Source organism: Myotis brandtii, unplaced genomic scaffold (assembly GCF_000412655.1).
Source record: "Myotis brandtii unplaced genomic scaffold, ASM41265v1 scaffold61, whole genome shotgun sequence".
NCBI classification, from domain to species: domain Eukaryota; kingdom Metazoa; phylum Chordata; class Mammalia; order Chiroptera; family Vespertilionidae; genus Myotis; species Myotis brandtii.
In genome coordinates this window covers 2093337-2107837 of record NW_005370318.1, presented here as the reverse complement: position 1 = coordinate 2107837, position 14501 = coordinate 2093337, and the positions used below count along the sequence as shown (strand labels likewise).

The 14501-nt window shown below is 37.0% G+C and overlaps 1 protein-coding gene across 2 annotated transcripts in view; it reads left to right on the top strand.

The window, feature by feature from the left end:
* The first annotated feature begins 3709 nt into the window (after positions 1-3709).
* CBFA2T2 (core-binding factor, runt domain, alpha subunit 2; translocated to, 2) overlaps positions 3710-14501 on the top strand; it is a 37014-nt gene continuing 26222 nt past the window's right edge. For both annotated transcript variants that reach the window (XM_005879800.2, XM_005879801.2), the window contains exons 1-2: positions 3710-3850; positions 7445-7686. In XM_005879800.2, the coding sequence (XP_005879862.1) occupies positions 3733-3850; positions 7445-7686 (360 nt within the window). In that variant the 5' untranslated portion in view covers positions 3710-3732. The remainder of the gene's footprint in view (positions 3851-7444; positions 7687-14501) is intronic.

The following is a 14501-nucleotide window of genomic DNA, read 5'->3' as shown; positions in this document are numbered from 1 at the left end:
GGAATGCCATGTCATAAATTAAAATGGAAAGTAGGTGCAATCATCATGCTACTGAGAAATATTAATAGTAAATGGGGTCTTTGTAATGGTACTAGATTTATTATCACAAGATTGCCACCTAACATAATCGAAGCTGAAGTATTAACAGGATCTGTGGAAGGAGAGGTTGTTCTAAGTCCAAGAATTGATTTGTTCCCGTCTGACACTGGCCTCCCATTTAAATTAATTCGAAGACAGTTTCCTGTGATGCCAGCATTTGCAATGACTATTAATAAATCACAAGGACAAACTCTAGACAGAGGAGGAATAGTCCTACCTGAACTCGTTTTCGGACATGGTCAGTTATATGTTGCTTTCTCTCAAGTTCGAAGAGTGTGTGACGTTAAAGTTAAAGTTGTAAATACTTCCCTTGACTAATACAAGGGAAATTAGTCAAGCACTCTGAAAGTGTTTTTACAGTTAATGTGGTATACAGGGATATTTTAGAATAAGTTTAATCAATTTACCAGTCATTGTTTTTATCAATGTTGTTTTTATATCATGTATTTGTTATTGTTATATCATGTTGTTATTGTTATTTATTAATTTATATATTATTTTCATATACATTTTACTAATTTTCTTTAATCTTTGACACTTCTATTATAGAGAAAGAGCGGATAGCGATATTAAAATATTTATTGTAATTAATTTCCTTTCAATGTGCATGAATTCATGCACCGAGCTACTAGTGTTGAAAATAAGGCCCAAAAATATTTAATTATTTGATAAAAATTCATTAGTAACAGAATGAGGATTCACAGCAAATCTCCCAGTCTCTGTACTCATGCTTTTTCATTGCTTGAAACATGAGGAAGAACTAGTGTTGCAGGTTTGTGAATAGTGACCTGAACAAGAGATGGTTAGTTTTAATCTGTAAATAGTACTCTGGGGGCTACATTTTACCCAGTATCTAAGCTTTTAGTTGGTATATTATTTAGCATTCTGCAGTTGGGCGGCTCTGAGTTTTTCATTCTGCCAAGTACTGAATGTTAAAACACATCTCATTGCTAAGCCTTCCTCAGGCCTTTGGCGCCCTTGCTGTAAAGGCAGGTGGTCTGAAGAAAGGCACCCTCTAGGTTATTGCGCACCATACACAACACATAACAGTGCGAGACAACTGTCAGTTCCTTCCTTCCCTATCCCCCACCCCCCACCCCTCAATCCTCCAGAAAGCTGGGCCCCAGATGGAAGTGCTGGAAATGTGTCAACTTTTCTCTGAAGGGCATTGAGAAAATACTGTCAAAAAGAAAAAGGCAAGCGCAACAGCTCATTAGTCCACTAATCAGACAGGACAACCACCAATTTTACAAAGAAAATGTCCTGGACAGAGAGAGGGGGAAGGCTGGCAGAGTGTTGCCCACATGGCTCTTGGAGAGCTACACATTTTTGTTGGGGAATTTGCAATTTAGGGGCACTGCTTCCTTGATTGACTTTCTGTATTCGTTATATTTCTTCCCAAAAATGTGGCAAACTGAAGCATTAAAAATATTATTTGGGGATATTTTCCTCATTAGACCATGCGCATGAATGTGCGAAGATGTGCCTATTGCCTTGTCATGTATTGTGTTTACAACTGTGATGCCACTGAAAGAAATCTTTGATTTAACATTCTCATTTGAACCTTTGGTGTCCATTTCTTGTACTTTACTTGGATTTATTGGAGAATAAGTACATGGAACTTAAGTGAAAAGCTTTGAATTACTGAGAGGCAAATAGCTCAATTTAAAGATGATTATGGTAGCCTTGGCTCTATTATTAACCATGTATATAACAAATTTTCTTTAATGTGGAAAATTACTTTGAATATATTCAAATATTGCTCTTCAGAATCAAATCTTTTTTTTAATAATTTTTATTCATTTCAGAGAGGAAGGGAAAGGGAGAGAGAGATAAAAAACATCAATGAGAGAGAATCATTGATTGGCTGCCTCCTGCACACCCCACACTGGGGATCGAGCCCGCAACCCAGGCATGTGCCCTTGACCGGAATCAAACCTGGGACCCTTCAGTCCGCAGGCCGATGCTCTGTACACTGAGCCAAACCAGCTAGGGCTCAAGTCTTATTTATATGAGCTCAGACCTAATTCTAATGTCATTAAGTATAATCTATCAAATTTATCTTTTCTGGAATTTGTTGCTGTCTAGTGTTATCAAACACTGCTTATGTATTATCCTCATAGGTGAAGTAGTCTGTGCTTGGTTTAGAATCATCTCTACTTTTCATCTTTTTGAACAGATATTATAAGCAACATTTATATGCCTGATGTCAAAGATGTTGAGCCCACTTCTTTTTTTCTATTAGAGTAGTTGATATGTATAAAAATTTAGTGCTTTAGCCCAGGACAGTGTTGCTTGCTGGTTAGAGTGTCCACCCATACACTGAAGGGTCCGGCTTTTTTTCCTAGTCAAGGGCATGTACCTAGGTTGCAGGTTCTATCCTGTTAGCAGAAGACAACCAATCAATGTCTCTCTCTCACAACAATATTTCTATAGATGTTTCTCCCCCTCCCTCTCTTCCATACTCTAAAAATCAATGGAAAAATATCCTTGGGTGAGGATTAGCAACAACAACAAAAATTCAGTACTTCATGCATAGTAATTTATATACAACTGATTATATTTGTTTCTATGCCATGCAGTTGACACCTACTGATCTAAATAGTTCCCCATTAGTTTTTCCCCCTTATTAACTTGATTCATCCATAAAGAGAAGTTATACAGAATGTAGTTGGGATCAGCAGAATTTATAAACTGGTTTCTTTCTTTCCCAGCCACTGTCCTCACTGTTAACTTTCAGTCTTTGACCTTGTTGCATTGTTGTAGTTTTCTAGGATTGTTGTAGCAAAGTCCCGCAGTCTGGGTGGCTTAAACAACAATCTTCTTATAGTCCAGGGGCCAGGGTCTAGAACAGTGATGGCGTACCTATGACACGCGTGTCAGAGGTGACACGCGAACTCATTTTTTTGGTTGATTTTTCTTTGTTAAATGGCATTTAAATATATAAAATAAATATCAAAAATATGTCTTTGTTTTACTATGGTTGTAAATATCAAAAAATTTCTATATGTGACACGGCACCAGAGTTAAGTTAGGGTTTTTCAAAATGCTGACACGCCGAGCTCAAAAGGTTCGCCATCACTGGTCTAGAATGAAGGTATCAGGAGGGCTGATTCTTTCCTGGGGCCTCAGAGGAAGAATTGATTCCATGCCTCTCTTCCTGGCTTCTCGTGCTGGCTGATAATCCTTGCCATTCCTTGGCTTGTAGATGCATCATTCAGTCTCTGCCTCCATTGTCACTCTGTGTCCTCTCTGTGTGACTATGTCTTCACGTTGTCTTCTGTTTGTGTATGCATCTCTTCAGCTCTTCTTATGAAGGTTTCATTTATATTGGATTTGGAGCCCACCAGAAAATCCAGGATTATCTCCTCCTCTCAAAATCTTTAACTACATTTTCAAAGACCCTTTTTCCAAGTACAGAAACATTTACAATTCAAGGGATTAAGAGGTTTGATATCTTTCTGGGGACCGCTATTCAGTCTATTAAACTAAGCATTTTCTTCTCAGTCCTCTAGGAAAATACTGGTATGTTAGTATTTCAAATTATTGTCACTATTTTTATTATTTTATAGAAAACTCTGACCTCTATTTCTTTTATTTTCTACAGTTGGTCCTGAGAAAAGGGTGCCAGCAATGCCTGGATCGCCTGTGGAAGTGAAGATACAGTCAAGATCCTCACCTCCCACCATGCCACCCCTCCCACCAATAAATCCCGGAGGACCCAGGCCAATGTCATTTACTCCTACAGCATGTGAGAACTCTTAATTACTTTAGTTTATAATTCAGAGTGACATTTGTATCTATGTGACTGACTCCCAGTAAGCCTTCTGCATATACCATTCACAAGATTTCCAAAATGGCTATTAAAAGAGATATATATCAGAAATGTATATCTGGTTATTTCTTTTATAAATTGCTTTTCCCCTCTGAGAATAGTACTTAGCTAATTTAGGCATTTGGAAATTTAGTAGTCCCAATATTTTTTTCATACTCTTTGTCTGGGAAGTAGGTATTTTAAATTCTTGAGTTCTAAAATAATGAATTAAAGTTATATTGATTTATAGGAATTAAGTAAGATTCATAAAGTTATTGAATTATTTCTAAAAGTTTTCCAGGACTGTCATGCTAAGTCTCTTTATAAAAAAGAGACTATTGTATTAGTTTGCTAGGGCTGTCATAACAAAATACTACAGACTAGGTAGCTTAAACAACAGAAATTTATTTTTTAAAAGTTCTAGAGGATAGAAGTCCAAGATCAAGGTGTCAGCAGGTTTGATTTTTTTCCCCCCTGAGACCTCTGTCCTTAGCTTGCAAAGTTGCCTCCTTGCTATATTCTCCCATGTCCTTGCCTCTGTGCCAACGCATTCATGTTGTCCCTTTCTCTTCTTAAGGACAACAGTCATAATGGACCAGGGACTACCCATATGACCTCAATTAACCTTTAAAGGTCCTATCTCCAAATATAGTCACATTCTGAGTTACTGAGGGGTTAGAACTTCAACATGGGAATTTGTGGGGGACACAATTCAGCTAATAAGAATTCTATTAGCCAATAAATCTGAGGCATTCAACTTAGTACTCATCAAGGAAATGCAAACTAAAACCTAGTGCAATACCATGTACACCCACAAGAATGTTCAAAGTGAAAAAGAATTGTCAAGTGTTGGTGAGTATGTGTGGAGCAACCTGAACACTCATACATTGTTTAAGTCTGAGGAAATTGTTTGGCAGTATCTTCTAAAGCTGAATTTCCACAAATTTTATAACTCAGCAAATTCAGTCATACATACATATTTAAAAAACAAAACAAAAAGCCCTCAATTTAAAATCTAAAATCTAAAGAGAGATATACACACACATCTAGATTTTAATTTGTGTTCTGCTTTTCCATGCCCATGCTACATCCAGTTCACATTGACCCTTACAGACATTTTGCCTCAGATAGCAGAAAATTTCTATTTGGGTAGTACCCATCCATATCAAATTAGAGCAATGTACTAGGTGCTATATGCATTTTCTTATTTAAACACCATTGCACAAGCTTGCACACTATTTTTGCTTAAACATTTATGTTTTCTGTGTAAATTATTTTTAACAATAAGAGAAGGGAGTCTAAGAGGTACAGCTTTAATAGAAGCTTTAATTTTTATTTTCTCAAACATTTGAAATGAGTGAGTGGTAACTGCAGCAGTCTGAGCCAGAGTGAAAGAAATTAATTTTGATATCTTTTTTTCTTAAATTATGTTTTCTGTCTCAAAGTTATACATCTTAGATATAAGTACTGTCTTGAAATGAAACAGATTTAAACCCAAGCTATCATTCAGATTTCAAGATACAGGTGGAGATATGTATATATAAATTTGGTCCTTTTTACCTCCATATTTGACTACTTGGGGGTGGACATGTTTTATTTCAGAAAATGTAATCATAAGCTTTCACTAAAGAGGCCATGAAAAAGCTTGTCTGGGCATCAGAGTGGCTAAAAGCACAATAATGTATTATTCTAATGGGCTGCTTCAAAAGAGGGCAGCTCTCCAGTGGCAGTTGACTTTTCTGTGAACACAAAGAAATGGCAGACCATTGCAACTAATTTTCAGGATTGCTAAGGCTGAGTGTTGAGCTTTCTTTCCAGTGGCTCTAGTGATCTTTTTAATGAAAGACTTAAAAGAGAAAGCACCCTTTTTTTCTTAGCCTGTTAGTCTTTTAAGCAGTGAGTCATATTCAGCAGAATTTTCCTGAACACTTAATATTACTAGCTAATGAACAAAGCTAAAGTATATACAGTATACACAGCTTACAAAACTTAGCTAATTTTAGTATACATGGATATGTAAGAATATTCATCAAGAAGTATACAATAGCCCAACTGGTGTAGCTCAGTGGTTGAGTGTTGACCTATGAAACAGGATGTCAAGGTTCGATTCCCGATCAGGGCACATGTCCAGGTTGTGGGCTCTCTCCCCAGTTGGGGGCATGCAGGAGGCAGCCAATCAATGATTCTCTCTCATCATTGATGTTTCTATCTCTCTCTCTCCTTTCCTCTCTGAAATCAATAAAAAATATTTTTTAAAAGTGTGCTATATATTAAGGCAATGCAAATAAGTATAATTTGGTAAATAACATAATGGAAGCATGTGTAGCACAGAGAAGAATTACTAAATCTACCTTAAGGCAGAGTCTCAAGGAATCCTTAATACAGGTGTCATTTAAGCTATATTGGATGAAGAAGAGTTTACAGATCAAATTTAAATAAAGGTCACTCAAGAAGTAGGAATAGTGTTGGTCAAACAACTATGACTGGCTTGGAGGAAGAAGGGAAGTGGGAGATTTTTCATGATTAACAAGTTGGCATTAGGCAAAATATAAGTAAATGACAGTTTTCTAAGTGAGGTAAAGGTTAAATGATTATGTTCTTTAAGTTTGGCTTAAGTCTTAAATTGTTTCTTATGTTTTTAGACACAGCTTTATATTCTTAGATTGGGTCTGAGTAAGTGAAAATATATTGACTCTTAGACATTAGGTAATTTTAAAATTTTCACTCTTTAATGAAAAAGGAGATTTTTACTTAATGCTGTTAAGAATTTAGCTCTAGGATTGTGTACCAAATTAAAACTAGCAAAATATGACTAAGAATAATGGGAAAATAGAAAAACTGAAACTAGTCACATGTATTATAATTTAAGCCGAAATGTAGAATGGGAGTGTCCTGTGTGGTGTCTAGAAAGATACTTTATTGAATGAGTATTTGGAAGTGTTAATCTAGCACTGTCAAAGCAGAGAAAAACTGACTTTGATGGGCATGAATATTCTGAATAGCCAAGATATATATACCTTACTACAGGAATAAGTCATTAAACCTATAGCCTAGAAAAAAACATTTTTTCACAGTAACGACTGTTTTCTGGTGTGTCTTGTTCACATGCTATATTATAATAGACTGCCTTAGCTTCTTTGGGACCCTAAGATTGAGGAGATGTGACATAAATGATGAACACGAGTGTCCATTCATTGGAAATATATTCTTCCAAACTTATCTCATCCAGTAACTATTGCAGGAAGTCTTAAAACTACCTACACTTGCCCATGGCACCTGTAGAGCTAGATGTCCTTCTCTGTGCTCTAGTAGCACTTTACTCTTCTGTTTTAACACCTTTTATGTGACTCTGTTATCATTTTTTTACCTGTCAGTATGTCTTAATCTTGTTGGGTAGAAACAGTGTCTTGTGTACTCTTAACGTATGCTTTATAAAATTGAAGTGAATAAATGAAGGAGAATGCAGACAAGAAGAACGTATCAAAGATTCTTGTGTTTTGCATTGAGTCTTTCATTTTGGCTTTCTTTTAGTAAGCAATGGCACCAACCATTCTCCTCCTACGCTGAATGGTGCCCCATCACCACCACAAAGATTCAGCAATGGTCCTGCCTCTTCCACGTCATCTGCACTAACAAATCAACAATTGCCAGCCACCTGTGGTGCTCGACAGCTCAGCAAGTTAAAACGCTTTCTCACCACTCTACAACAGTTTGGCAATGACATCTCACCTGAGATTGGGGAGAAGGTTCGGACACTTGTTCTAGCACTGGTGGTAAGTACAGCATCACTGTCAACAGTTGCCTGAGTATATGGCTCAAAACTGAAGCCAGCAGAGAAGTTGTACATATTTCTGCTCACTCCCAATCCTGTAGCAATGTGGTAAAATCTACAAACTAGATTAGTTATTAATATACCTTGTGTAAAATTGTTGATTTGTGGATTTCAACCATGTATAAAAATGTTTTTCGCCCTGGCCGGTTTGGCTCGCTGGATAGAGCATCGGCCTGGGGACTGAAGGGTCCCAGGTTCGATTCCGGTCAGGGGCATGTGCCTTGGTTGCGGGCACATCCCCAGTAGCGGGTGTGCAGGAGGCAGCTGATCGATGCTTCTCTCTCATCGATGTTTCTAACTCTCTATCCCTCTCCCTTCCTCTCTGTAGAAAATCAATTAAAAAATATTTAAAAAAAAATGTTTTTCAAGCCTGGCCAGTGTGGCTCAGTGGTTGAGCATTAACCAATGAACCAGGAGGTCACGGTTCAATTCCCTGTCAGGGCACATGCATGGGTTGGGGGCTCTATCCCCAGTAGGAGGTGTGCAGGAAGCAGCCAATCGATGGTTCTCATTGTTGCTTCTATCCCTCTCTCCCTCTCTCTTCCTCTCTCTAAAATCAATAAAAACATATTTTTAAAAAAAGGTTATCAAAGAAACAAATCTATAATGTTTACCTAATAGTCTTATGCTGTTGATTTAATTCCATTAAGAAACTTTGAATATGCCTTAAAACTGAGTTTCAACAAGCCACTGAGGTTCAACCAAATTAACAACAGGCTACTTAATATATTCGGTGCCTAGTGCATTGTTTCCAAGCCAGAGAAAAAGGAAAAGTATCGAGCTTAATTTTCAGAAGAATAATTTGTAAAATTATAAGTTTCATGATTTAAATAAATAGTATCAAATAATATTAAATAAGTGTTCTACAGCTCCTCATGAAAATACAGTTTCTTTGGAGTTTTTAAGGTACACACAATTTTTCTTTCTAGACTAAGTGTGGTGACCCCATGGTAAAAGGGAGTGATTTTCTGACAGTGACAGCTGGGTAGGGTTTGACTCTCAGTGTTGATAAGGGAAGTTCTGCCAGTTCCCAAAGTTTGTAAATCGAATTCTTCAAGATTTATTTCCAGTGAAAGTACCCCATTGCTCCTGCATGTTACCCTCTATAGGTGGTAAAGATGAATCACAGTATTAAACTTTCATGTTGCACTTTTCAGAGTGTAATCAGGGAATCTCTCAGACTGTAGAAATTCCAAGAGATAAAAATTATTTTCATAATCATACTAAGATGTTACTTGCCTTTTCACTCTTATTCTCTCGTGAGTGTATGATGGAATTTTCTAGAGGTTGCTTGATACAAGATGTTGCAACAGATTAAATGCAGAAGCATCTTGAAGAACCCAGCTGTCTTTTATTAAGCTAGATATAAAAGAGATTTGCAAAACTGTAACAATTGTGCCATTCTTCTCGCTACATTTTTTTTGGAAAATATAGCTATTTTAAATGGATTAATAACATTTTTCAAATTCTGTCTTAATTTCTAAGAGGGTTGATAATTGATCGACAGAACCCAAATAAATTAGAGGGATTCTGAGAATACGAAGTTTAAGAACTGCTACCTTAAATGATTCTTGGTCAAGTATGGGTAAAAACTTTCATACAAGGCAAAAGCAGTAAATGATTAATCATTTGAGATTCAATCGCTGTTGTTTAATATAGCTGTAGGTTGTTTATTTTCATTGCTGTGTGTTTTATTGTAAGAGTATGCCACAATTTATACTTTTTATACCCCTTGTACTGAGGTTCACTGGAAGAATTCCCAGGACCTAGCACAGAGTCATGCTTACAACTAAGATTTATTACAGAGGCATAATAAGGATACCCAGCTGGATCATAAGGGAGAAAGACACGGTTGGAATCTGCAGGAATCCATGTGCAGGCTTCCTGTGATTGGTCACACAGAACTCACTCTTCCCCAGCAATGAAAATTCAGCAACATGTATGCCATGTTTCTGCCCAGGGACGCGTATTAGAGACTCAGTGCCCAAGGTTTTTACTGTGGTCTGGACACATAGGCATTCTTTGCCTAGCACTTAGCAAATTCCAGACTCCCAGAAGGAGACCATTGTTCAGCATAAACCAACTTGATTGCAAACATAGTCCAGGCACAGTGAACCACCCTCATCAATTAGGGCAAATTTTTTGTTTTGAAAAAATAAAAGTGTTTATTGGTCAAATGTTACAGTACTATGGAAGAAATCTTACTGGATCTAGACTAATAAAGTTGACCTTAAATGTCAAAAAGAGTTTGAACAAAATTGGAAGCAAAGCAGACATCAGAATATTATGACAGTTCCAGCAACAAATTACTTTAAGTAGAGTCTATGCTTAAAGATTATTTCAGTAGTAAAAGAAAAAATAACAGACCTCATTTGCTCCCTCCAAAAGAAACCCCAAAACATGCATCTTTTTCTAGCTCTGAAAGTATAAATAGTAATCGTCTCTTTTAAATGGCCATGCTTTGGTTAACTTTTTATTTTCCTTTTTTTAAAAAAATTCTTTATTGTTTAAAGTATTACATATGTCTCCTTTTCCCCCCATTAAATTCTCCCCAGCCACTCACACCCTCCAGCCCCCTATTGTCTGTGTCCATTGGTAATGCTTATATGCATGCATACAAGTCCTTTGGTTGATCTCTTACCCCACCCTCCCCTGCCTTCCTTCTGAGGTTTGACAGTTTGATGATTCTCTGTCTCTGGCTCTATTTTTGTTCATCAGTTTATGTTGTTGATTATATTCTACAAATGAATGAGATCATGTGATATTTGTCTTTCTCCAACTGGCTTATTTCACTTAGCATAATGCTCTCCAGGTCCATCCATGCTGTTGCAAATGGTAAGAGTTCCTTTTTTACAGCAGCGTATTATTCCATTGTGTAGATGTACCACCATTTTTTAATCCACTCATCTGCTGATGGGCACTTAGGCTGTTTCCAAATCTATTGTAAATTCTGCTGCTATGAACATAGGGGTGCATATATCCTTTCTGATTGGTGTTTCTGATTTCTTGAGATATATTCCTAGAAATGGGATTACTGGGTCAAATGGGAGTTCCATTTTTAATTTTTTGAGGAAACTCCATACTGTTTTTCACAGTGGTTACACCAGTCTGCATTCCCACCAGCAGTGCATGAGGTTTCCTTTTTTTCTACATCCTTACCAGCACTTGTTGTTTGTTAATTTGTTGATGATAGCCATTCTGACAGGTGTGAGATGGTACCTCATTGTCGTTTTGATTTGCATCTCTCAGATGATTAGTGACTTTGAGCATGTTTTCATGTCTCTTGGCCTTTTGTATGTCCACTTATTTCTCATTTTTAAAAAGAGCTGATATTATTAGGAGGTGGTAAAATACACATAAAATTTACCACCTTAAAGTATATAATTCAGTGGTATAAATATATTCATTGCTGTATAACTATCATTACTGTCTACCTCTTATCTTGCAAAACTGAAACTCCATGCCATTAAACAATAATTCCTCATTCCTTCCTACCCCCAGCTCCTGTCAACCACCATTCTACTTGACTAATCTGGGTACCTCATATAAGTGGAATCATACAGTATTTGTCTTTTTATGGCTGGCTTATTTCACTTTGCATAATGTCCTCAAGGATCATCTATGTTGTAGCTTGTGTCAGAATTTTCTACCTTTTTATAAAAGGCTAAATAATATTCCATTGTGTATATATACCACAAATTGTTTATTCATTTATCTGAAGTGCTTTCACCTTTTTGGTTAGAGAAAGTTTTATATCAGTGTAGGAAACTGTTTATCAGCCAAATTTGTAGATAGCAGCCAATGGCTCAATCTTGCAGGCTTTTCTAAGGTTACTCGTTTTGGATCTGCCATGTTAACGCTTTTTTGTATAGGGGCTATTACAAATAATGTTGCCGTGAGCATTGCACCAGACAATGGAATTAGAATTTCGTAGGGAATGCATATATACAAATTTAGTATATAAGGCCAAATGTTTTTCTCAAATGTTATACCAATTTATACTCTAACATACTGGTATTTTCATTAAACTCAGTGTCTTAGTCTGTTATAATAGAATTCTGTACACTGAGTGATTTAGAAACAAGACTTATCTCTCACAATTCTGGAGGCAGGTAAGTCCATGATCAAGGTTCTGGCAGATTCAGTGTCTGGTGAGAGCCCATTTCCTGGTTCATAGATGGCTGTCTTCTCACTGTGTCCTTTTACAGAAGGGGCAAGAGAGTTCTTAGGGCTTCTCTTTTATAATGACACGAATGACCTCCCAAAGGTCCCACCTCCAAATACCAACACATTGGGGATTAGGTTTTAACCGTATGAATTTTGAAGGGTCACACACATTCAGTCTATAGCAGTTGGTATTAATACTATATATTTGGGAAGGTGCAGGAAAAAAGGTTTGTAATACCCATTTATTATTTTAAAAAACACTCAGCAAATCAGTTGCAGCAGGAACTTCTTTAATCTGATGACTGTTATATATTATATATATATATAAACACCTATAAGCAAATCTCATGTTTTATGATGAAATTTTGAGTGCTTTCCTTCTGATATTAGGAACCAGATAGGGATGTTTTCTCTATTTAGTAATCCTGAACATTCTAGCCTAGCAAATAAGATATAAGGATTGGAGTAAGAGAAATAAAACTGCCATTATTCATAGATTAAATAATTACCTTATGTGTGTTGCATTTGAAATTACCACTTAGTTCTTTTTCTTTTAGTTTTGCTACCAGCTTGTCAAAAATGTGTTCTAATTTGGAGGAAAATGGACATCTTTAGATTGTTATGTTTCTCTATTTAAGAAAGCCTTATAAGTTTTTTATTTAAGAAAACAATAATAAAAATATTAGCAGGCATATGTGAATGGAATAGTTGTTCCATATGGAGGAGACTTCATTAGCTAAGTCAGAAAAGGCCATGCAATTAGGTATCTGGAGTTTAGTTTACTTATGTTTCTGGTGTGTAAGGTAAAATGGTAGTAGTCCCTAACTATACCAAGGAGCAAACATGGACATTTTTCACTGCAAGGTAAAGGAAAATGTTCTGTATTCCACCTACTTACTTGGAGAATACACATTTCTGGAAGTTGGCAATGTTCCAGATACTTTAAGCTAGGCAGTTCCTTTGACTGACCATTTTCTCTCCTTGAAATTCATCCAAACAAAATAATAATCTGCACTAAGATAATCTGTTCAACATTATTTATGATGACTAAAAATTTAAACCAGCTAAATGTTTTATAAAAGCCTAAGTTACAATATATCAGATTAATGGAATATTATGTAGTTATTAAATATCAAGCCTGATTCAGAGGCACAATAGAAAGGTATACTTCCTATTCCTCCTTACAGCAAAAAAATCTTAGACTTTATGTATAGAACAAAAATGAGACTGAAAGATGGAGCAAAGGCCAAAGACTGATGACCTTGGGACCCAAGGAAGTACATAGCAGTGAGTTTCCTAGGTTTTACGTTTTCATCATATATCCTAGACTATGGTTGGAAGAAGCTAGTAACCTCCAAGATACAATAGAAAATCACATGTTCAGTTACCAGGACCATCCATACTGAAACGAAAAAAGATAACCAATGGACAACAACTAAGCTGACACAGATGTTGGAATTATATGGCAAGGATTTTAAAGCAGCCATCATAAAAATGCTTCAATTAGCAATTACCAACACAAATGGGGGAAAAAGAGGTCTCCATGAAAAAATAGAAGATATAGACCTGGCCCGTATGTTTCAGGGGTTAGAGCTTCAGCCTGCATACCAAAGGGTCACTGGCAGATTCATTGTCTGGTGAAAGCCCATTTCCTGGTTCAGTGGTTAGAATGGGGCCAGGTATTGAGCCTGTAACCCAGGTACATGCCCTTGACTGGAGCTCTTTAGCTGGACACTGGGTTGGAAGAATGCTTTTAAGGTGAACCTGCCCAGAAGTGGGACAGGTAAAATGTTTCTGATTCCAACATTTACAATCTAACCAGAGACAGGCTGCACATTAAGAGTCACTGCTCTGCTCCTGACAGCCAAGCCTCACACACTCTACAGGACACCATAGAAGAGTTTTCATTCCATCTTAAAGACTCTGGTGAATGTCTCCCTCAGAACCACACTGCTAGCCAGTGGTCCAGCCAGGATTTGAACTCAGAGCTCTAACATCAAAGCCTGCTGTCTTACCCACTACATTAACACATACAAATCAAACAGTAAAAAAAAAAAAATTATATCAGGTAAATTTTTTAAAACTCACCATTTGGTACAAGAGGGACCCTGTATCCACTTCACTTGGTCCCTACACCAAGTGTCCAGCTGGGTAAATAACTACCCATCAAAGAGTCCCAGTGGAGGAGGTGGGACCCTTAGATCAGCCTGGCACCTCACCACCCCTGCTGTAAGAGATGGAATCTTGAAACATCATGATGGATGAAAGAAAAATGGAAATGGAAAGAATAGAGATATAAGGGAACGCAATAGACTTTTTCCTTCTCCTCTTGAGTTTTCTAAATTATGTATTTTGGTTGAAGCAAAAATTATAGCATTGTCTAATATGGTTGTCAGTACATATGAGGGAAATATTTCAGACCATCCTATCTAATAAAAGAGAAACATGGTAATTAGCCGTACATCCGCTACCCTTCCCATTGGCTAATCAGGGCGATATGCAAATTAACTGCCAGCCAAGATGGCGGCCGGCAGCCAGGCAGCTTGAAGCGAACATGAGGCTTGCTTGCTTCAGTGACGGAGGAAGCCA